Source organism: Miniopterus natalensis, chromosome 2, assembly GCF_054644295.1.
Source record: "Miniopterus natalensis isolate mMinNat1 chromosome 2, mMinNat1.hap1, whole genome shotgun sequence".
Lineage (NCBI taxonomy): Eukaryota > Metazoa > Chordata > Mammalia > Chiroptera > Miniopteridae > Miniopterus > Miniopterus natalensis.
Genome location: NC_142082.1, coordinates 140,010,463 through 140,032,522, shown reverse-complemented (window position 1 = coordinate 140,032,522; position 22,060 = coordinate 140,010,463). Strand labels below are relative to the sequence as shown.

The 22,060-nt window shown below is 55.3% G+C and overlaps 1 protein-coding gene across 4 annotated transcripts; it reads right to left on the bottom strand.

Annotated features, from left to right (window-relative positions):
• Positions 1-17: 17 nt before the first annotated feature.
• Positions 18-21,229, bottom strand: RARG (retinoic acid receptor gamma). Of its 4 annotated transcripts, none has more exons than XM_016201339.2 (9): positions 20,989-21,229; positions 16,044-16,377; positions 5,141-5,289; positions 4,746-4,887; positions 3,931-4,091; positions 3,551-3,727; positions 2,679-2,883; positions 2,066-2,224; positions 18-1,315 (listed from the first exon to the last, which is right to left on the bottom strand). In XM_016201339.2, the coding sequence occupies exons 2-9, from the start codon at positions 16,225-16,227 to the stop codon at positions 1,116-1,118; spliced, it is 1,377 nt and encodes a 458-aa protein (XP_016056825.1). In that variant the 5' UTR covers positions 16,228-16,377; positions 20,989-21,229; the 3' UTR covers positions 18-1,115. The 4 variants fall into 4 exon arrangements, with proteins under 4 accessions (XP_016056825.1, XP_087670773.1, XP_016056823.1 ...); XM_087814647.1 differs by lacking the exon at positions 20,989-21,229 and adding an exon at positions 20,165-20,217; XM_016201337.2 differs by lacking the exon at positions 20,989-21,229 and having other exon boundaries at positions 16,044-16,627.
• Between the last annotated feature and the right edge of the window lie 831 nt (positions 21,230-22,060).

The following is a 22,060-nucleotide window of genomic DNA, read 5'->3' as shown; positions in this document are numbered from 1 at the left end:
AAGGGAGCCACATCCTATGAGTTTCCATCACTTTATTTTGCAAAAATAGAAAACTCAGCAATATGCGATACAGCGGGGTGGAGGGGAGATGTAAACAGAGGGGAGGGGACAGCACCCTGACCCCCCAGAGAAAAAGGGGAGCCAGTGGGAATCTTATTTGGCAGCTAAATACAAACTGGGGATTGGAGGCAAAAGGGAAGGGTCACAGGGGCCCTGGGCTCCCCCTCCCAAGACCCCTAGAGGAAGGGGTCAATTCCAGGGTGTAAACAAAAGCTAATAAATAAATAGAGGCTTCCTCTGGGTCAGGGCAGGATCAGCTAAGCAGCACCCACCCCCCTCTCCCTGGGCCAAGCTGCTCTGGGGGACAGGGGGGAAAGGTACTAGGGGGAGAGGGGTCCCCTGGCCCCTCTGTAGTGTAGGAGGGTCCCTGCCCCATGACTGAGATGGGGGGCAGGGGGAGCCCAAGGCACATGACAGGGCTGGGGAGGGGCTTATAACAGAGGGCACAAAGTAAACTCTGGGCCCAAGCAAAGAGGTGCAGAATTAGCCTGCATCTGTCGCTTTCACCCTCTGGGCCCCCACAGAAATGCAGGGCCCAGCCTGCCCCACCTGACCTGGCATGAGGATGGGGCATAGAGGGTAGCATGCACCCAGCAGGTGCATTACGCAGCATTAGGCACCAAGGGCAGGGGCAAGAGGGCAGGCTCAGCCCTCCCCTTACACCCCTCTTTTGGTCTCTAGTGTTCCTGTTTGCTCCCAGAGGCCTAAGCACCTGGCAGAGGAAGGGACTATGGAATGGCAGGGTCTTCTTCCTGCCCTGGGGAGCCTGGGACCCTGGTATCTTAGGGCAGTGCTGAGATTTTAGAGTCCAAACCCAGGCTCACCCCTCTGCCCTCTCTCCTGGAGGGAGCAGGACAGGCTCCCAAGACTGGAAAGGAAGCCAGTTAGAGCAGGAAGGGGATGAACACAGAGGCACCCCTGGAAACTTTGGCAAAAACAAGGAGCTCATTGGAAGGGGTGGGGAGAGGGCAGAGCAGGTCCTCCCCCAGTCACTGGCGGTGTCTGGGAGATGGTCAGTCTGCTGCCTAGAGCCCCAACCCCCATGACAGGGGAAGTCAGGGATCCTGGTCAGGCTGAGGGCTACGACTGCCTTTGCTGTGGCCCCCCGGAACCTCATCCTCACTAGAGGCCTTGGGGTGGGGACCAGTCTGCGAGGAGTCGTCCTCAAACATTTCAGGGTTCTCCAGCATCTCTCGGATCAGGGGAGGCATTGGGCCTGGAATCTCCATCTTCAGGGTAATGGCCCTTTCTGCTCCTGCAATAGAGGGGCAAAGAGTTTCAGGGGGGCAAAGGCACGTGCCCCTTGAGGCCACCTCTTTAACCTATCTTAACTGTTCTATGACTCCCCTTTGGGGGCACCCAGCACAGGCCTGCCCACTTCTCTATCCCAGCTCACCCTCTCCCTAATTTAGGGTTCTTGGGAGACACTCCTCTGCCTGGAGCCTCTACCTGTCTTCTCTGCCAAGTTGTTGCCCATTCATTCCATTCTTTCAGGCTGTCTTCTCAAAGATCACACTGTGCCCAACTTCCAGCCCCATTCCCCAGGGACCCCATCCTCTAACATCCACAGCTCAGCAGCTGTTCCTACGCCTGTTATTAATAACGTATAATAATACTTATTATTTAGCAAACACTTACTATATGCCAGGCATTCTTCAAAACCAGCACTGTCCAACAGAACTTACAGCAATGATGGAATATCTGCTCCATCCAGTACAGTAGGTATAGCCACATGTAGTTACTAAACACTTGAAATGTGGCTACTGCCATTGCAGAAATGAATTTTTCATTCAGCACAATTTGAAGCCAACTAACCCAGCTTACAAACAGGATAACAAGGCACACAAAGTAAAGGAATTTGCTCAAAGTCTCCCTACCAGCATGTGGCAGACCTAGATTCCACTGCAAGTTCCCTGGTTCTCACCCACTCTGTTCTTGTCTCTATCTGTCCACCTGACTGACCTGGAAGACCAGCACCGAGAGGGGAGGCTCATTCATGACTAACCCTTGGTGCTGATGCCCCGGAGGTCAGTGATCTTCATGAGCATCCTTGGGAACATGTAGGGCTGACTGGGCCGCCGCCTCCGGGCATATAGCCTCAGGGCTTCCAGCAGTGGCTCCTGCAACTTGTCCACTTTTTCAGGTTCCTCCAGGTCCATGCGGTCTATGAGGACAAGCACAGTGGAGAAAGGAAGAGGTGGGGAGGACAGCGACAAGTGGCTGATCCCAAATTGGCCTGCCTTCTGGGCCTCTAGGCCTCAAATTTTATCCCATCAGCACTTTGCCTATTATCCCTGAGCCCTACCCAGACCATCTCCCCCACTCCAGGCTCTGTACCTTCACCTTTTCAGTAAGAGGCTTGTTCTGGTAAATCACTCCAGCCCAGACCCCTATCTCAGCACCAATATCTGGGGTCTCCCAAGGTCCCCCTGGTTCTGCCCTTTTGTCCTATGTTCCAGGCTCAGGGAGCCTGCACTGGATCTAAGAAGTCTATGAATGGGGCCAAGTACAACAATCCTAAGGGTAGAAACAAAGGTCTCCAGCCCCCTGAGAGATCAGTGTTGTATGATGTATGGTGGGAAAGGACCCCGAGAAAACACCAGGGGGCGCCCGCACACCTCCACAGATGAGGCAGATGGCACTGAGCAGCCCTGTCTCTGTGTCATCCATCTCCAATGGCAGGAGCTGCCCAGCAAAGGCAAAGACGAGGTCTGTGAGGGGTCCAAAGCCAGCATTGTGCATCTGAGTCCGGTTCAGGGTCAGCCCGTCAGAGAAGGTCATGGTGTCCTGCTCTGGGGTATACCTTGTACAGATCCGAAGCATCTAGAGGTAGGTGAAGGGAGGGTTAATGCTGTCTATGGAAAGGGGTTCATGTGGGGGTAGGGCAAAGAGGAAACGAGGTGCACATAGAAAGTGAGGAAGAGGTTAGGTCCAAAAGGGGGGCAACCTGAAGGACACCTGTGGGGGAAGGCAAAAAAGTGTGTAGGATCTGAAGCTTGGGGGAGGAAGAAGTCAGAAGGAGGGAGGGTGTCCAGAAGTCTAGGACTGGTCTTAGGGGCAGCAGTTAATACAAAAAGGGCTGAAGTTTAGAGGCGATCTAGAGAGCCTTGGCCGGTGTGGCTCAGTGGTTAGAGAGAGCCCACGCACCAAAGGGTCACAGGTTCAATTCCTGGTCAAGGGCAGTACCTGGGTTGCAGGTTTGAGCCCCACCCCAGGGTTCATGTGGGTGGCAACTAATCAATGTGCTTCTCTCACGTGATGTTTCCCCCCTCCCTCCCTCTCTCTCTCTTCCCCTCCCTCCTTCCCTTCCATTCTCTCTAAAAATCAATGGAAAAAATATCCTTGAGTGAGGATTAAAAATAGAGGAGTTCTGGGGAGTCCCAGATTGGAGGCGGGGAGGAGAAATAATAAAATCTTTGTGTGGACCAACCCCTTGATCTCATGAGGGTCAGGCTGTGGGGGAAGACAGGCCATAGGGTTATTAACTTACCAGGATATCCAGGCAGGCAGCCTTGAGCAGAGTGATCTGGTCAGCAATGCTGAGCCCTGTAAAGCCTGGAAGGCGCTTGGCAAACTCCACAATCTTAATGATGCACTTGGTGGCCAGCTCACTGAACTTGTCCCACAGTCCCAGATCCAGCTGCACCCGGTGGTCTGCACTGGAGTTCTACAGGGAGGGCAGGTGAGAATGCAAACTAAGCCCTGCCCTACAAGCTGTTTTCTTTCTCCCAATACCTCAAGCTCTCCCTCCCTCTGCATTCTGATGCCCTCCTTGTCCTCAGCACCAGACCATGGCCTCCAACACAACCCCTACCCATTCCCTAAAGTGAACAATCCCCTGCTCTCACTGAAGCCCTGCCCACTCCTCACCGTGGTGTATTTTCCCAGCTGACAGAGCGAGGGGAAGGTCTCCTGATGGGCTTTGCTGACCTTGGTGATGAGCTCTTCTAACTGAGGGCTCAGCTCATAGCTGTCAAGCGAGCCTTCTTCCTTCACCTCTTTCTTTTTCTTGTTCCGGTCATTCCGCACAGCTTGGGGTGGAGGAGCAAGGAGATAGTCAGGACCCTCAGAAGCTCCCTCTGGATATCCCCTCACCCTAATTTAATGTGCCCCATTCTTACCATGAACATCTACTCACCCTGGGACCCTAGTCAGTGCCTCAGTTTCCCTATCTCCTATATTAGTTCCCATTTCCAGGCGGGCTCTCCCTAGCCCCACCCAGGGCCTACAGTCCCTGCTCCCTCCCCAGGCCATTCAGCTCCATCCTGCCCTTCCTGTCACCCTGCAGGAGCTGAGGTGGTGGTGGGGGGGGGCAGGATATGCAGGCGGCAGGATATCCACTTATAGCCTTGGCAGCACAATGGCGCAGGGGAGGGGGGGCACCCCAGATCCACCTCAGGCTCAGTCCCGGGAGCAGGGAAGGAGACTGGCAAGCCCCCCCACTTCTCCATGGAACAGGAGAATGTGAGATGGGAACCCCCATTTACTCAAGGGTTAATTAAGCTCTGAGAGGGGAGAATGGGCAGGGCTTCCTGGGTGAATTACAGCTAATCAGATAGGACTGGCTAGGAAGGAGGCAACACCCCCTGGCAAGCTAGATCTCAGAAGTCAGGAAAGTGGAAAGAGGGTAGCAAACACAGGCTAGGTCAGGAGTGCTTCTGCCCAGGCCAGGGCTAGGGACCTACCTTCCTTGGACATGCCCACTTCAAAGCACTTTTGTAGCCGACAGTACTGGCAGCGATTCCGGGTCACCTTGTTGATGATACAGTTTTTGTCTCGGTGACACGTGTACACCATGTTCTTCTGGATGCTGCGTCGGAAGAAGCCCTGGAGTTGGTGGTGGGAAGAGTGTCAGTGAAGCAGGATGCTGGGAGCATCAGCTTCTCATAGGCCTTGCAGGTTGCCCCAGGCCTGACCCAATCTATTAACCACCTATGTGCAAAGCATCCCCCTCTTACCCAGAGCGATGCCCATTCACACACAGTGTCTCACCCCTCTGCTCTGGTCCCTGGTCTCTGATCTCACCAGGTAATTCCAGATGCCCAATGCATCTACCCCACCACCCCCACCACTTACACACCTTGCAGCCTTCACAGGAGCTGACCCCATAGTGGTAGCCAGAGGACTTGTCATTGCACACGAAGCATGGCTTGTAGACCCGAGGAGGTGGAGGGGGCGAGGGTGAGCTGGGCACCATCTCCTCAGAGCTAGTGCTCTGCGTCTCCACCGCTGGGGGGGAAGTAGTATGGTATGAGGGTTGGGAGAGAAGAACCCCTCAGATCTCCAGGTATCCTCATCATACACACATACCCATTCCCACTTCCCCTGCTCAGCAGTGACAACACCAGCACCATCACAGTGATTTAAAGTCCCAACAACTATGTATAGCCCCATAGTAAACACTTCCAGAAAATCCAAACAGCCATTATTACTGCACTTCCCACGGTCTGGCCATTTCCCCCCACAATAATGCCAGCCAGAGGCTTCCACGACACTGTTCAACTCTCCAAATTCCAGGCCAAGTCCATCATGGAAGTTAACTTCTCTGGGCCTCTGTTTCTCCAGCTATAAAGTGGGTAGGTGGAGGGGTTATGGCCCATGGCTCTGAACTCTTTAATCGCTTTGTCACACCAATTGATCCTTGTCAGGTAATCTACCTCTCACCATCCTCCTTCTCATGAGGCAATAGATCTGGGGGTGACAGGCAATTACAAGTCACCTGTAGCTGGCACCTGGCTAAATGACCTGCTGGGATACTCAGTAGGTGGAATAGGACTTCATTTCCTTTCAAGTAGTACAGGGTAGATAATCCTCCAGCTTTTCCTTCTCATACTGCCTGCCAAATAATCGCCAATATCCTTTTCCCCAGAAACCACTGAGACAGTGGAGCAAATCACAGGTATCAGGAAAGTAGGTTAGAGGATATGTAACAACCTTATTTTACACCTGAAGAAACTAAGGCCAACAGAGGGAAGTGACCAGCCCAGTGCCACACTGCTGCCAGTTGACAGTGGAGCCAAAGCTCTCAGGACTTCTTACTAGCTCTGAGTGGCCTAGCTGAGAGTCACAGAAGTTGGGGAAGGAGAGACTGAGGTAGTTGCTCAGATTCTCAGGTCTAGAAGCTGTTGGGAATGTAGCAAAACGGAGAAGTCAGGTGACACTGGGTAAACAGGGCTGATGGGGGAGGGGAGCTATCTCTGTATCCTCTCTGAGCCTGTGTCTTCACTCCTAATCTTCCCCACAAATACCCAATTGCAGCTCAAAAGGGGTCTCGGCCCACGCCACACAGTGTGTGGGGAGAATATCCGCTGTTCAGCAGGCTGCTAAGTAAACCATTTTTGGGTGTGTGGTTGATGTTCAGAGACTGGAAAAATCTATAAATTATTCAACCTGTAGGATCTGCTGCCCAAAACTGGAGGGCCCAAGCAATGCCAGAAAACCCTAAGACCCTTCCTAAGGAATATCCCACACACCCACCTCATGAACACTCCTTCTTCTAACACGCTGCAGCCCACCTGGTCAGAAGTCCACCCCATGCCCCAGAAGGGCAAAAGGAATGCCCAGGATGCAGTTCTGGACTAGCTCCACCCACCCCACAGGAGGGAAGCCCTTCCGCCCCCCCCCCCCAACACACAGACACTCAATTAACATAAGAATCCTGCTAGAGGGACAGTCCCCAAGGAAAAAGCAGAGTGAGGAGGGGAGGAAAGAAGGGTGCTTGGAGTCTATTCAGCCTGGGGGCCGGGAGACTCCAGGAGGGGCTGGGGCTGAGAGATGTGGGATGGGCTGGAATGCCTTTCATGAACCTTCCAGGTGTCCTCTGAGGGCACCAGTGCTGCCACAGGCCACTGTATAGAGTGGTGCTGACTGCTGAAACTCTCCCAGCCCACAGAGCGCTGCCTCATTTCCTCTCTTGTGAAAGGACCTGGGTGTGGTCAGACTGGCATGGGGCAGTGCCAGCCAATTATAAGACTGGGGGCTACAGGGAGACAGGCCCAGGGGCAGCTTTTCCCGTCTATGTGGCAGTGTGAACCCTTCTTGGCACCCCTCTAGCACATCCCTACCCCCTGAACCCTAAAGTACAGCCCAGTGGGTAAAGAGCACAGGAAAGTGAATTGGGTCAACTTGGCTCAGATCCGCTTCCAAGCCCGGGCCAAGCCCCCACCATCAGGATACAGCTCCTGGGCTAGGCTGGGGCCCCTGCTGGGGAGGAGGGGGTGGGCTCTGGGTTTTTCTCCTTTTAAAGCCCAAATTGCTGAAATTGAGGAAATTCCTGGCCAGGCTGAGCGGAGCTTCAAACAAACTCTTTATAACCGGCTGTAAACGCTCCCAGCTGCGAGGCCCAGGGCTGAGAATCCTGAACTCACAATCTGCCACATACCTCCTTGGAGACACACACACTCTCACACGTCAACAACACATGGGGCACTGAAGCAGGCATATCACCAATGGGTTCCTATACTACAACTGGGCCCTGGAACAGAACACACAGGTGGCATAAGGGCACACTGACTCCAGCCACCCTGTGGATGTGGACGCACAAGTCATAAAGTGGACACACAACACCCAGCACTCCACTTCACGTTTGCAAGCAAGAAGCTCTGCTACCAGACAAACACCCGGGACTGCCAACGCAGCACCAGGACACTGAAGCTGCCAAACATGCACAAGCAAACCACCAGGCCCTCCTCTCAAAGGACCTCTTTCCTTGCCCGGTTTAGATACCCGAAAGTCTAAAGCACCTTCTCTCTGAAAGTGTGTGGAGCAGGCATGAAACCCACCAAGATCCTAGCGGCCAAAATTATTGGTCCAAATTGAAATGCAAACACATGCTGCCAGCCAAGTGCAAGGGGCCTCCCTGGGCCTGAAAAAAAAGGGGGTTCCTGCCCAACCCCCACAAAAACCCTTCCTGGGAGGTTTTCTCCATCTCAACACCCTCCCAACATATTCCAAATCCACATCCCATTGGGCAACGAGAAGAAGCTTACGAATTCTCAAGGATTTGGTGCAAAGCAATAGTTCTATGCTTTCTCCACCCTTTAATTGCCACACTTTTAATTCTTGCCCCTCCCCACCCCAGAGTACGGTCTCCTGTTTTGCCACCTCCCTCTTCCAGTCTCCCGGTTGTTAAATCTGAGCAGCTCTGCCCTGGAACCAAAAGACAAAAAAAAAAAAAAAAAAAAAAAAGAACTCGTAAACAGCGCTGCGGAGTGCCAAGGAGCGAGGCGCGTTGGCGGGGGCTTGGTGACCCCGCGGGCGCACTCCCCCAGCGCCCGCCGCCCGCCCCTTCCCAGCGTGCCCCAAACCCCTCTTCCCCTAGCGTCCGCACCCGGCTATGAGCGGTCCCAACCCCGGGTAAATTTGGGGGGAGGGGGTTCCAGGCTTCCCTCCCGGCTCCTCCCCACACCCCACCCCCGCCAGGCACTTGGGCCCAAGCTTCAAAGCCGCCTCTCATCTGGACTTCATTTTTACTGCCTCTCAGTCCCTAGCTTTTTATTACCGCTTTGGAAGGGGGTTCCAGGGCCCCAGGCCTGGCATCTCCCATTTCACAGAGAAGGAAAATGGGTATTTGGGGACCCAATAGTCATACTCTCCCCCTCCCACCCCGTCCGTTGCCACCTCCAGGCAACTAACCCCCAATATAGGCTGCTTTAAACTTTTCGCTTCCTACTGAAGTTGTGTGTGTTGGAGCCAAAGGAAAAAGTCATTTCTCTGCATACAACCCTATACATATTTCCAAACATTTCTCTTTTTAATGGGGGAGGGGAGCGCCAGAGCCCAGTCTTCGCCCGGTTGTGTGCACCACCCCTTCCACCCTGCACCGAGAACACACAGGATGCACACTCGAACACAGCACTTTCCAAAGCCGCCCCCGCAGCCACGCAAGGGCACACGCCCTCCCGGCCTCACGCCACAAACATCCCCACACAGGGCCATGCGGACCTGCCAACGTTGTCGGAGGGCGACACTATGTGGAGAGACTCTTTGACCCACACCCACACCCACACCGCCTAGGCAAGGAGCTGCACACTTTGGGGATTCACACACACTGCAAATAATATTTTTTTACACTCCCAACTTCCCACATAGACTTTACGAACGCTACCTAGGGTCCTGAGTGCCATATCCCTCCAGAGCCAGGGACCTTCGGGCACAAACTACCTACGCACCTCGGTCTCTCCCTATCCCCAGGCACTCTGGAGCGGCATCAATCACAGGTCCTACCTAAACATCCACCATAAAAAATCACACACACTCAAAACACTACTGCACACACCCAAAGGAGTCGCTGAGGCCCCCACGTTTAAAGGGCCAGTACCTCTCTTTCCTACTCACCCGCCCCTCACATAGTCGGAGTCTCCGCTTGCACCCAGTTCCAACTTTTACACATGGAAAGAGTGACCCGCTGCCTCTCGTGCACCCCACACCCCACACCCAGGCTCAGGTACCTACATTGCAGGCTGGCGGGTTGCGACCAGGCAAAAGACTCAAGTCCGGCGAAGCAGGAGCTGCCGGTGGCTCTGCGCAGCAAGCCGGCCCCGGGCCCGACAGCCCCGTACAGCCGTCGCGGACCCGGGGCAAACGTTTCCATGCAGTCGTACATCGCGACCCGGCTTGGAGCGAAGCTGGGTGCTAGGAACACCAAAGACCCGCAGCCGATTCCCCCTCCTCCCCCAGAGGCGCCCAGCTCCTGGAGGGGGGGAGGGGGAGGGCTAGCATAGGGCGCCGGGCTGCATGGGGGGTATGGGGTGGGCGGGGAAGAGGGGGATCCCCAGCAGGGGAAAGGGACTGGGCGGGGCGCTAAGCCCGGGCTGCCGCTTCAGCAGCGGTCCGGCTCACTCTGAGCGTCCGGGCCGCTAGCACTGGGGAGACCTTTTGTAAAAGCGAAGCCTAGAGGGGTGGGGGGTGGGGCTTGGAGAGAGAAGGGGGCCGGGCACCAAGAAGAGCCGAGCTGGGAGTGGAGCACACACACATACACATATACACACTCGCACCGCGGCGCGCTAGCTTGCCTAGACATACATCCGTGCATGCACTTATCTTGGCAGGCACCACGATTTGCAAATATGCAATAGTGCACAGTCATATCTGGACGCACATAAGATCATAGTTGCACACACGTTTGTGCAAACACACCTGGCTTGCAATAATGCTTGCAAGCATTCTCCACACAGGGAGGCTTTGCAAGCCTTTGCATTTAGGCGCGTGCCCTGGTTGGGGTGGAGGAAGGAATGGAGGAACCAAGCATACGCATTTCCTTTCTAGTTTTCCCCCTCCCCCAACACTCTCTTTTTCACACAAGTCAATACAGGCAGGGGTGTGAAGGATGACTGGGAAGCCGGGAACACTGAGGTTCCCGGCGCCCGGCAGTTCTCCAGAGCCGGGGGACCTGCACTACCTCCACCCCCTGGTTCCCAGGCCTGGCTCCTCCCTCTCCTTCGCTCGCGGGCGCGCGCGCGCTGTAGGGCCCAATAGTACATTCCTGCGGCTCAGCCTGCGCGGCCTCCTCCTAGCTTCCCGTCCTCCCCGCCCCCGGTCGAAGGGCCGGAGCGCGCTCCCGCCGTGAACTCTCCGGGAACCCCCCTCAGGGCGGGTGGCCGAGCGCGCTCACCTCCTCCTGACCCGGCCCCGCCCCACCCCGCCCAGGCAGTCGCCAGCGCCTCAGCGGAGTCCCCCGCCCCCTCCAACGCAGCCTGGAGTCTACCCCTCCTAGCCTGGGCTGTCCTCCCTCTGCCGCGTCCCAGGCCGCCTCCCTCCTAGTCCCCGAAGCCCCATGCCGCGACGGACACTCCTTAAGCGCCTCCACTGCCTCTCTCATTGCCCCGTCCTCGACCCTAACTTCACTTTTGGAACACAAAACTACCATTCTGCAGCGCCAGCTGCGCCTCAGACGGAGCTGCCCTCCCGAGTACCAACCCCCCTCCCTCAGAGTTTCTAGTATACCAACTGCCCCAAAGTGCCAACCACCACTCTTGGCAAAAACTGCGAGTCTGGTCATTAACTGTTCTCATAGCCACTAAATATCCCCGCCATCGGCGAGAACCATCCACTCTCCCCTAGTGCCACACTTAGTGCCCTTCAGATCTCTAAGGGCCGCCTCCCCGTTGCCTCGGTTGCCCCTGCCGGGCTTGAGCGCCCTCGCCCGGTGGAGAGGAGGGTGAGGGGGCGGGGACTTGGCCACGTCAAGAGTTTGCCCTCGCTGGGCCGGGCCGAATGGGAACACTGGTCGCGGGACAGCGCCAGCCGCGGCGACTCCCGGAAACCGCCCCCTCCCCGCGGCCCGCCCGGCCGGCCGGCGGGCCTGCCCAGCCGGCTCTGTCAGCGCCGCTCACACGGGGAGCGCCGGGGAAGCGGGAGCGGCGCCCGGCCCGACCCCTTCCCCGCCTGGCGGCTGCGGCTGGGCCAGGGTGGGGCGCACTTTTCTAAGAATTTGTTGTGCTGGGTGGGGGGCGCACTGGGGTGCTGCCGGAGCGGCGCTCCAGTTTGTAAGAATAAAGAGCAAGAAGGGGTGTCAGAGTAGGCAAGAGAAGGCAAGCGCCGAGGAGGGGCCCGAGCTGCTGCCTTGGACTGAGGGGTGGGGGCAGGGCCAGGAAGGAGGGCCTGGCTGGCGGGTGGGGGGCCGCGGGGTGACAGGGCTCACTGAGGGGCTTGAAGCAGGGATGAAGACGCATGCGGTGCTCTTTCCAACCCAACGTGAGCTCCCTGCTCTTGCCCCCAACCCCAAATACCCCATTTCTACTCCAGCTATCCCCACACCGAAAACAAAAAAACGGAGTGATAGATTTCTGAATCAGAATCAGGCCAGTGGCAAAAAACAAAAACAAAACAAAACAAAAACAATTAAGTGCAAAATGAGGAGTACCTCAAAAACAAGGGGAAAAGAGCCCTGATTAGTCAACTCCAGGCTGTCAGTCCCCACCCACCCACCCTTCCCCCTCCGAAATCTGAAAGGTCCCAATTAAGTCAGGCCTGCCTGGTTGGTAATTAGAACCAGAAGTGGCCAGGCCACAGGGAGGGGGTGGGGGGTGAGAGTGGGGCACAGGAGGAGTGGGGGGAGGGCTCCAGGAAGTCATGAGTCCTGAATAGCCCCCCTTTCTCTTTACCAGATGCACCCCACTCCTCATCACCCCATCCTTGTGTGCTTCCCAGGCATTGCAGGGAGAGGGAGCCTGATAAGGAACCAGGCATTAGGGTGTCAGACCCACCCTTCCCATCAACCCCAACCCCCCATTCTAGATAGTCTTAGTATGGCCTTGTAGAGAAGGTAAGAGAATGGGGGAATCTAGTGCCCCTCTTTTCCCCAAAGTCTCCCCAGCCCTTATTGCAGCAATTAGACCCATTAGCCTTCTAGCATTTCATGGGAAACAGATGTTCTCCACCAGCCTGGTGGGAGTATAAGGGGGGGCTGCTGCCTGACTCACCCCCTTCCCTATGATCCCCACCACCACAGTGTCGCACCCCTCCCAGCTAGAGCCCCACAAAGGCATGGCCCCAGAGGCAAAGGGAAGGGCACCCCTCCCCCACTAACCAGGCCATTAGCACTGGGACTCTTGCATGGTAACCCCTCAGAGCCTCTACTACCCTGGCAAGCATGAGTTTGGCCAACAAGGGACTGTGGAGGGAGGGACAGCTAACTCCTTATGCACCCCTCTTTTCCCCCCTCCTGCCACCTTCTGGATGGGGCTGGAAGATAACAGCTTCTAAATTCCTCATACTAAAATCTCCTTTTCTTCCAAAACCTTTCCTCAAAAAAACTGAAGAGGGGGCATCTCAAAGCAAAGAAGTCCCAGCCCTAAGGGTAAGTCCTAACTTACAAGTCCCACCTAAAGGGCAGTAGGAGGGGTCTTTGGAGGAGGGGGCTGCAGAAGAGTTGGGAGAATAGAGGTGTGAATGAGGGACGAGGCCCAAAGCAGGGATGTGAGGAGCGCTGGCAGGATGGGGGCTGGGACTGGGTAGGGGGCCAGGAGAGGGGGGTGCAGCCTAGGCCCCAGCGGCGGCGGCTTGCCCAGCTCCCCCCGCCAGAGAGGTTTCCTGTTGCAATCAAAGCCCCGTTTGTGTCAGCCCGGAGCTGGAGCCCGAGCCTGAGCAGGAGAGACCAGGAGGGGAGGGGAAGGAGGTAGTCGGCTGGGGTTTTTTCCTGGAGGAGGCCTCCCTGCCTCCTGCTTGCCACCCTTACCCGCCTGCTTGTTCTCCTTGCCTCTCCCAGTGTCTGGGTTCTCTCTGTGTCTGTACCTTTTGGCCTGTGTAGTTCTCTCTCATATTGCTTAGGTCTCTGAGTATCTCTTTTTCAGTTTACTTTAAGTAGAACTCTATTACTTCCTGTGCCAACCTGCCCTCAGTTTCTCCATGTGACTTAATGTGGTATAGACTAGGCTCCTTGCCCCAGGGACACTGTCACCAAATTCAGAGGACAAACAGGGCTACTAGATCTTCAGAACCACAAGTATCACCTCAAGAGGAGGAAGAGAGCAAGGTTTCCCTTCCCTCCTATCACACTCTGTTCCCTGCAGTCTTGAAAAATCAAACATACAACACACCAGTTGGGACACAGACATCAGGGTTTCATGCACATTTGTGAGCAAGCACACCCCCCTCTGCTTTCCCATGCACACAGGCCTATGCTTGCCTTGGCAGCAAATGCTCCCCTTCCCTCTCCCCTCCTGCACCACAGGGTTCTAAGATGCTTGCCTCACCCACTCAGGCCTCTGGAGAACCCCAAGATGTGGAACAAGACTTCCCTTATCAACAAGATGTCTCTAAGGTGTTAGGGACCCAGCATAGGATTCAGGAGCCAGCCCCAGGGAGAAGCTCCCAACTCCTTCATGGACCACCTTCCCTCCCATAGACTAAGAAACAGAGAGTGAAGAGAAAGACACAGACTTAAGGTGAGCGTAACTTTGGCATCAGACTTTGGCCTCCAATCTCTCTCCATTAGGTGGCCCCAGCCAAAATCGGACAACAGGTCAGAGAAATGACAGACCACACTCTTTCACCCTTCAGCTGATCTCCCTCTGTGGGAGATCTCCCAGATTCCAGGATCCCTTCCCCTCCCCTCTACCACCCCCTCATTTACCCTAGGTGCTGCATGCCCCACTCCCATGCAAGCTGTCTGAACCCAAGCCCTCACCTCCTCCCCACCCCACCACTGCCTCTCTGCCCAGGCCTGTCCCCTGCTGCCAGCCGCACCCTCCCCAGCTACTCGCCCTGGTTCTGGCTCCTCCCTTGGATTTTTCCTTTCAGTCCCCCTCCTCAGGGCAACCTTTGGGGATAGAGCCCAGTCTGACCCCTTCCCCTACCTTGACCTCACTTTGAACCTTCACCTTGGTCTCAATGTGTCCAGGTCACAGGGGCACAAGGAGAACTTCACTGGGGACTGGCTATGACTCTCAGCATTCTCCCCACTACCAATCTGTTTCTCCTCTCCCTTCTTGCTCCTGCTTATTTAGTTGCCTCTCCCAGAACCTGGGAAAATCAAGTCCCAAGGGATTGAACTGTATGGTTCTCTATAAGAAGTACATTCATGTGGGAAGGGTGGTTCCTTCCTACCTCCCCAGGCCCTGGGACAGATTCATGGGCTGTAAATGAGGTAGGGGAAGCCCAACTGAGGTTTCCAAAAAGGGGAGCTTTGTGCTCTCTTGTTCACCTGCACACCACCCAAATAACCCCTGTTGGACTACAGACTTGCCACTGGCAGGCCTCACCAAACACCAGACACACTGTCAGCAGCCCTATTAAATCCCGCCTCACTCCTCACACTGACTCTTTGTTGCACACACTGGAATTCTGTATCCGAGCAGAGTCTGAGGGACATGGTGTGCACACAACTGCATATGGTCTTCACACACACACAGACACACACACGCCTTCTCCAGATGAGCACACTCTTTCCAGTAGTGCTGCCAACCCTGTCTAGTCACCCCTTTACACATACACACAACCCTCCAATTGCCCCCTCCTGAAGGCACAGCCCCTTCTCTCCCACTTCTCTCTCTCTTCCCAAGCTTGTGGAGCTATAAAGGATGTGTATTTATCTTTCTGTCTTTTCCTCTTGTCTCTGTTTCTCTCTCTGGAACTGCACCTCTCTCTATCTCTCCTTCCATCACCTCCTCTTATTTCCAGGTAAGGCCTTCTCTACACCAACACACAGGCTGACCCTTTAACCCACAAAGTTCAGCATCCTAGCCCTGCAGCTCATGGGCACCCACTCCTACAGTGACCTGGTCAGGAAAAACAACTACCAAGTGGGAGGAGAGGGGATCCAGAGGAAAAAGGAGAGGCCTAAGGCTTGCCAGATGTCAGCACTCAAAGGCTTAACCCAAAGAGGGCAAGCCTGAGGGACAAGTAGGGATCTGCACAGCATGTGGGCACTAAGCCAGACCTAGAGGGAGGGGAGGAGTCCAGAACCCACATGGCTAGAAGAGAGGATGCTTCTGGAACACCCCCTCACGTCCCTGGATTACTTCTGGTGAAGAAGCACCTTCTTGGTGACTATTTCCACACTTTCCAAACCAACAGGAGAGTTTCCTGACCCCACACATCTTTGCGCATCTGGCACTAGATTCCATTCCTCTTTTTGCAGCCTTCCGTAATTCAGAACAATTTCACCTCTTGATCAGAGTCAGCTGACTGGCCTCCCAGACTCCTCTACTTCCCAGCCCAGTTCCCCAGATCTCTCACTACATGCTGGTAGCAGCCTCAGACTTCAGGAGATCCCCCCTTAGCTATGTGTTCAAAGATGTTCTCCCCTGCTAGTTGACTCATTCAGTTGGTAATGTTAGACCCCCCAAAATTTAGGCATGCTACTTTCCCATCCTATTCCATTTGCTCCATATCCAAACCCCCTCCTAACCACCCCTGTCGGCTATTCCATTAGATCAAGCCCCCATCCCTACCAGCCTTAGGATGCCAATTTTCTATATCACCCACCCTCCAAAGTCCTCCTATTTCCATTTTCCCTCATCCCCAGTATCCATGAGACTCACACAGAGAGGCCATCTCCTTGGGGAGGTCAGGCTGACCCAGGCCCCGGAAGCTAGGGCTCAGCATCTCGAAAGGTGGAGACCCCCTGAGTGCCCCTGGGAAGGCAAAGGGGAAACCAGCCCCAGGGTAGCCAGATCCAGGCCCCAGGGCACCAGCAGCAAAGAGTCGCTCCTTATTGGTGGCCATGGCAGCTGCAGTGTGGGAGGCTGAATCCCCTGGGGTCTGTAATGGGCGGGGGAGGTCTTCAGCCACAGCCCCCGCCCATGCCCACTGCCTAAATGGCCTGGGAGGCTCCGTGCCGCCCTTCCTGGCCTGCCCACTGGGTCTCCAAGAGTCCTAGGGAGAAAGAGAAGAAAAGGAGGGATGAGAGAATGATTACTCTGACAGTCCAAGCTCATGTTCCTTTCTCAGTAGAGGTCTCTTCCCTCTGTGCTGCTATGGTTTGTACTACCCTGGCTCAGGGCCCACGAAGGAGGCTCATAAAACTCCCCAGGGAAGGATAAACTGAGTTTCCAAAGTGAATGAAAGTCTTATGACTCCTGGCAGAGAAGAATCCTAAGCTGAGAAGTGACCATTAAGCACCACAACTGGGCTAGACACTTAATTTAACCCTCACATAAACCCTGTGAAGTAGAAATTATGATTCCCATTTCACAGATGAGAAAACTGAGGTTAAATGACTGGGTTAAGGTCATATGGCTGTAAGTGTTACAGCCAAGACTCAAACTCTCACCCATTCTGGAGAAAGCAAACATCTCTATTGTAATTTTGGGACCCTATATCTCTCTGGAGAGTATAGTGCAATGGTTAGGAACACAGGCTTTGGAGCCAGACAACCAACCTGAAATTGATCCCCATGGCTTGCTAACTGAGCTGCAGAACCTTGGATGTGTTACTTTGATCTCTCTATGCCTCAGTTTCCTCATTTGTCAGTTGGGAATAATAATAGGGCCCACTTCATAAGGTTGTGAGGGTTAAACAATATAACATATGTAAAGTGTTTAGCATAATACAGGGCACATACTAAATGCTATATGTGTCTCATGTTATTTCTCTTTGTATCTTCTCTTCCTCCATACCTCTCTTTTAATTAACATTTCCTTCTCTAGCTTCCTCAATACTCCTTCTTCCAGTTTCCCCACCCGATTCCTTCTCTGTCTCCAGTTATCCTTCACTCTCTAACCATCCTTCAAATCCACAGATGTTGATGGGAGCCCCACTGTGGGCCAGGTATGATGCCAGAGAGCTCCTCTCCTTGTTCTCAGCTTATTTGGCTTCTCCATCTCCTTTTCTCTCTCTTCTCTGAGCCCTCTGCTTCAAGAAAGCCTTCTCTGCATCCTCCCCTCCTCAAATGTAGCCTGCCCTCCCCCCCCCCCCGAGATTTTTAACATGAGATCGTGGGGAGGAAAAGAAGGGAAAGAGGAAATGGGAATTCTAAGGCTAAGAAGATAGTTCCTCTCCTGATGCTCTGACAAGGGAAAGACTGGCTTTCCCAGAAGCCCCCAAACCACCCACCTCTCTAGGGAGATAGGGGCTGGGGAAGGAAAGCCTGGGGTCCTCCTCTACCAGCCAGAGCCACAATGGACTGAGGTGGGAAGGGGTGGAGAAGGGCCAAGAACCACATGGAAACCACAGGGCAGGCGGGCCAGAGGTAGGTGATAAGTATTTCTGCATCTCTTGCATTCTAGAGGCCTTCCTTCCTTCCTTCCTTCCTTCCTTCCTTCCTTCCTTCCTTCCTTCCTTCCTTCCTTCCTTCCTTCCCTCCCTCCCTCCTTCCCTCCCTCCCTCCCTCCCTTCTTCCTTCCTTCCTTCCTTCCTTCCTTCCTTCCTTCCTTCCTTCCTTCCTTCCTTCCCTCCCTCCCTCCCTCCCCTCCCTCTCTCCCTCCCTTCTTCCTTTCTTTCTTTCTTTCTTTCTTTCTTTCTTTCTTTCTTTCTTTCTTTCTTTCTTTCTTTCTCTCTCTCTCTCTCTCTCTCTCTCTCTCTCTCTCTCTCTTTCTTTCTTTCTTTCTTTCTTTCTTTCTTTCTTTCTTTCTTTTCTTTCTTTCTTTCTCTTCTTTCCCTTCCCTTCCCTTCCCTTCCCTTCCCTCCCTCCCTCCCTCCCTCCCTCCCTCCCTCCCTCCCTCCCTCCCTCCTTCCTTCCTTCCTTCCTTCCTTCCTTCCTTCCTTCCTTCCTTCCTTCCCTCTTTTCTTTTCTTTTCTTTTCTTTTCTTTTCTTTTCTTTTCTTTTCTTTTCTTTTCTTTTCTTTTCTTTTCTTTTCTTTTCTTTCTTTTCTTTCTATTTCTCATCTCCCTTGGCCTTCAAGCTCCTGAAGGTAAATTGTCATGGAGGTTACAGGAACTCAGACCCCAACATCACCACCCTTCACTCAGTCCCAAAGCAAGGTACAGCCCCTGCCCCTCACTAGGCACCGCCCATATCCCCAGCAGCCTCAGTCTCTTCATCCAGTGTCTCCCCAGGCTCTAAAAGTCTGAGCTTCGAGCCCCCAGGGTCCCTCTCCTCTTCCTTCCCCTATTCCCAGAATTCTTCATCCCTGGTTAAGCCTAGGTAGAGCCAGGAGTCCTGGGCCCCTGAGGCCCCTGGGCCATAGCTCAACAGGCTGGGCCACATTCCAGGTGGATTAACCTCTCTAATGCCAAGGGTGAGAAGCTACTAGAGCTCCCCCCACCCCATCTTCTTCACTCAGACTGACTTAAACTGGGGACACGGACACGCTCTGTGCTCCAGGCCTCACTGTCCACTTCTCACCTATAGGTGGTAAACAGAGACCTAAGGGTGGGGCAGGAGGACTGTGTGTGTGGGGGGAGAGGGGGTTGGGTGGGTGAAGGGGCGGGTGTCCCAGAGAGGGATGCCTGTAACTCCTGGTCCGTCCTGAGGAATAAAGCTATAAGGAGTAAAGAGCAGCCTAGCTCTACCTGACCTTCCCTCTATTTTGTCTCAGAGAAGGGACTTGAGGGTTGACTGAAGACAAGGAGGGGACAGAGATTCATCCCATTTCTGAGTCTTGGTTTCTCTGCCATGAATGGGAAGGGAAGGGGAGAGTCTTAAGTCTGGGATGGAGGAAGGGGCCAGGGAATGGAAGACAGTGGTACAGTGAGTAAAAGGAAATCCTAAACTTGGGACCCAGATGCCTTGGTTCTTTGGGGGACCTGTGGAAGGGAGAGAACACTTCTCTCCTCCCAAAATGCCATCTCAGACAGAGGTGGGGCTGACTAGGGGAAAGGGGCCTATACAAAGCTGCTTCTCTTAGAGCTGAGGTGGAGTTGAGGGGAGGGCATGGATGAAGGGGGCTGCCGGATGGAGGGGGGGGAGCGTCTCCCTGCTGCCCTACCGGCTCCAGAGCCTGGAACAAAGCTGCTCTTGTCGGCTGCTCTCCACCCGCTGCCCCCCTCCCCTCTGTATAAACACGACCACCTTTTTCCATGACCCCATCCCCAGCCTGGGCGGAGAACCCAGGCATCCTCTGCTCCAGCCTGGGCCCCCAGCCTGCTCCCCAGGAGGCAGCAGTGGGCTGGGTTTCCCTGGCTTTGTGCCACCTTTGGGGGAGTCCAGACCCTTGAGTCTCCACCTCTCATCCCCAGGTGCCCTCCCTTCACCCCACTGGCCCCAGGGAGGGGCAGTGCCCAGGAGGCAGGCAGGCAGGCAATGCCAGTGGAATGTGTGTGGGCAACGGAGGGCACGGACAGGGTGGGGCAGAGGGGGGAACTGGAGGTGCCAGTTAGGTGGCTTTCTGAGCCAGGGGTGGGGGTGTGCCGGGTGGGGGTGTGTGCCCTATGCTGCCTACCAGGCTATAAGCCACAGTGTTTGTGTGTGTGTGTGTGTGTGTGTGTGTGTGTGTGTGTGTCTAATTGGGATACTCAAGCTCCAAGCACACTACCCCTTGCCCCCTCCCCTGTCCTCTCTCTTCTTGCCTTAAGGATATGGGACACTGACTGTGGTCCTCAACTCCAACTCAGCATCTGAGGAGTGACAGTAAAGGCAGGAGCCTCAGACTTGAGGACTGGGATTGCAACTGCCTGGACATGGGTCCTGAAGGGGCACAGTCATCTCAGTTTCTTGCCCTACAGACCCCTCCTCAGGCTCCCCTGTTCCCCCCCACACACACACAACCATGCACATTCTTACCCTCTGGCCACCTGCAGAGATTCCCTCTTACATACTGGGTCAGGTTGAGGGGATTGGGCTGTAACTGCTAAAGACAGAGAGGCAGCGTCAATGGAGCTCCCACTAGGACTCCTGGGTCCCTGCCCCAGTCTTCCTGTTCTTCCTTTGTTCTGTTTCGGTTCCCCTCAAGAATACACCCAAGAAACCCCTCACCTTAGCTGGAGGAAGCCAAGACTCACACCCCTGGCTGGGGGTATAAGAAAGGGAGTCCTGAGTTTTGGCTCAAGGAAGCTTCACAGACTCCTATCCCATCCACTTGTAGTCTCTCCAAACTCCTAGCCCCAGGGTGCCAGGATCACTCTGGTGGGGACCCTTTCCTTACCCTGCTCATGTCCAAGCTGTGCCATTCCACTGGGGAAGAAGCAACTTACACCAGCTTGGACTGAAAATCCACCCCTCAGACTCCCTAGGGGAAGCCTTAGGGAGGGCGGGCAGTGGTCTTTCCCCACAGTGAACACTGTCTTCCCTCACACTCCAAACACAAAAGTAGGCTAGAAACCCTGGGCTGAAGACTTCCCCAAATGTTCTCCCCGCTACTCACCGAGATGAAGGGGCGATAAAGCCCAGCCCAGCCCCAGCTTCTCTCAAATCTTCCCCATTCCCTTCCCACATCAGGGCTGACCACAAAGTCGGGGCAGGAAGCCCCCCTCAAGCCCTTCTGACAGCCTGACCAGCCCTGGAAGGGACAGAGCCCGCATCGCTCCTCGGCGCCCCCGCCCCCAGCCCAACTCAATGGAGCAACCAGGCGCCCTCGGCAGGCGAGCCTGTTCCCCGGACTGACTCACCTGGAAGGGAAGGGAGGAGGAAGGGAGGCCGCGGAGCCCCGAGGTCCGGGCGTTGGGCGGTCTCGGGGTTGGAGCGTCGCAGTGTCAGAGGCTCACGGTAACGGGGGGCTCTTGGGGGGGGCACCGGCTCTAGGCTGGGACTGTCCCGGGGCCTCTAGGAGCCCGCCCGCCCACGTGACCGCCCCAAAATATCCGACACATTTTCTCCCAAACCGCACACTGACTCTGCAGGCGGGGACACGGAAAATATTTTCTTTCTTTTTCTCCCTCCCCACCCCCCCACCTCCCTCCCAGCCCGGCTCCCTCCTCCCCCTCCCGCCCTCGCTCCTCCCTCCCCTGCCGCCTGCCCCTGCCCAGCTCCCTCCTCGGTGCCCTGGGGCTGGGGGGCGGAGGGGGGTAGGAGGGGGCTGGGCGAGGCGGACCCAGACGCCTGGGTCTCTGCCCCTCCCATTTGCTGGGCTTCCTTGGCTCCATCCCCGGGAGGCCCGGCAAGGTTGGCATAAGAGGTCAGTGTCCTGGGCTCATGATGCCACCCTTTCTCTCTGGCACTTTCCCCCTTCCTGCCATCTGGGGGGACTGGTTGAGTTCTCGGGCCAGGCTGTGATTCAGTGATTGAGTCTCTGGTACCTCCCCAGGGTAAGCAATGGGAGCTGTATCTCCACTCTCCCAGGGGTGGAGTGATGGGGCAGGAGAATGCCAGAGCAGATGTCACAGTCTTTGCCCTTTGCTTAGCCTTCTCCTGCACGTCAAAGTAGTCGCTACTTCCCCTTGCCTCCCCCAGATGGTCCTTTGGATACAGGAGCAAACTGATTTAACTGGGGGGGGGGGGCAGTGCTGATTCCCAGGCTCAAAGACCTCCTCCTTCTCATCCAGCCGTCAGTAAACTCGGGCAGTTAGGGCGCCTGGGTCCCTGGCTGCGAATCCCCACCTTTAGGCTTGGATCCGGAGTGGGAGAGACTGGGGAGGAGGGCAGGAGGAACTGTGCTGAGAGTGGGAGGAGCCTTGGGCTGGGTGTGAGGGAGAAAGCCCAAGCGAGGGTGTATGTCTGCCTTAACCAGCGCCTGCCTGCCTG

Excerpts from the sequence above, each read along its gene's own strand:
- RARG (XM_016201339.2), bottom strand. The coding sequence starts at position 16,227 with ATGGCCACCAATAAGGAGCGACTCTTTGCTGCTGGTGCCCTGGGGCCT. Across the intron at positions 2,884-3,550 it reads CTGCCTGCCTGGATATCCTG|ATGCTTCGGATCTGTACAAG; the intron begins GTAAGTTAATAA and ends ACCTACCTCTAG. Across the intron at positions 2,225-2,678 it reads CATCTGCCTCATCTGTGGAG|ACCGCATGGACCTGGAGGAA; the intron begins GTGTGCGGGCGC and ends TTGTCCTCATAG.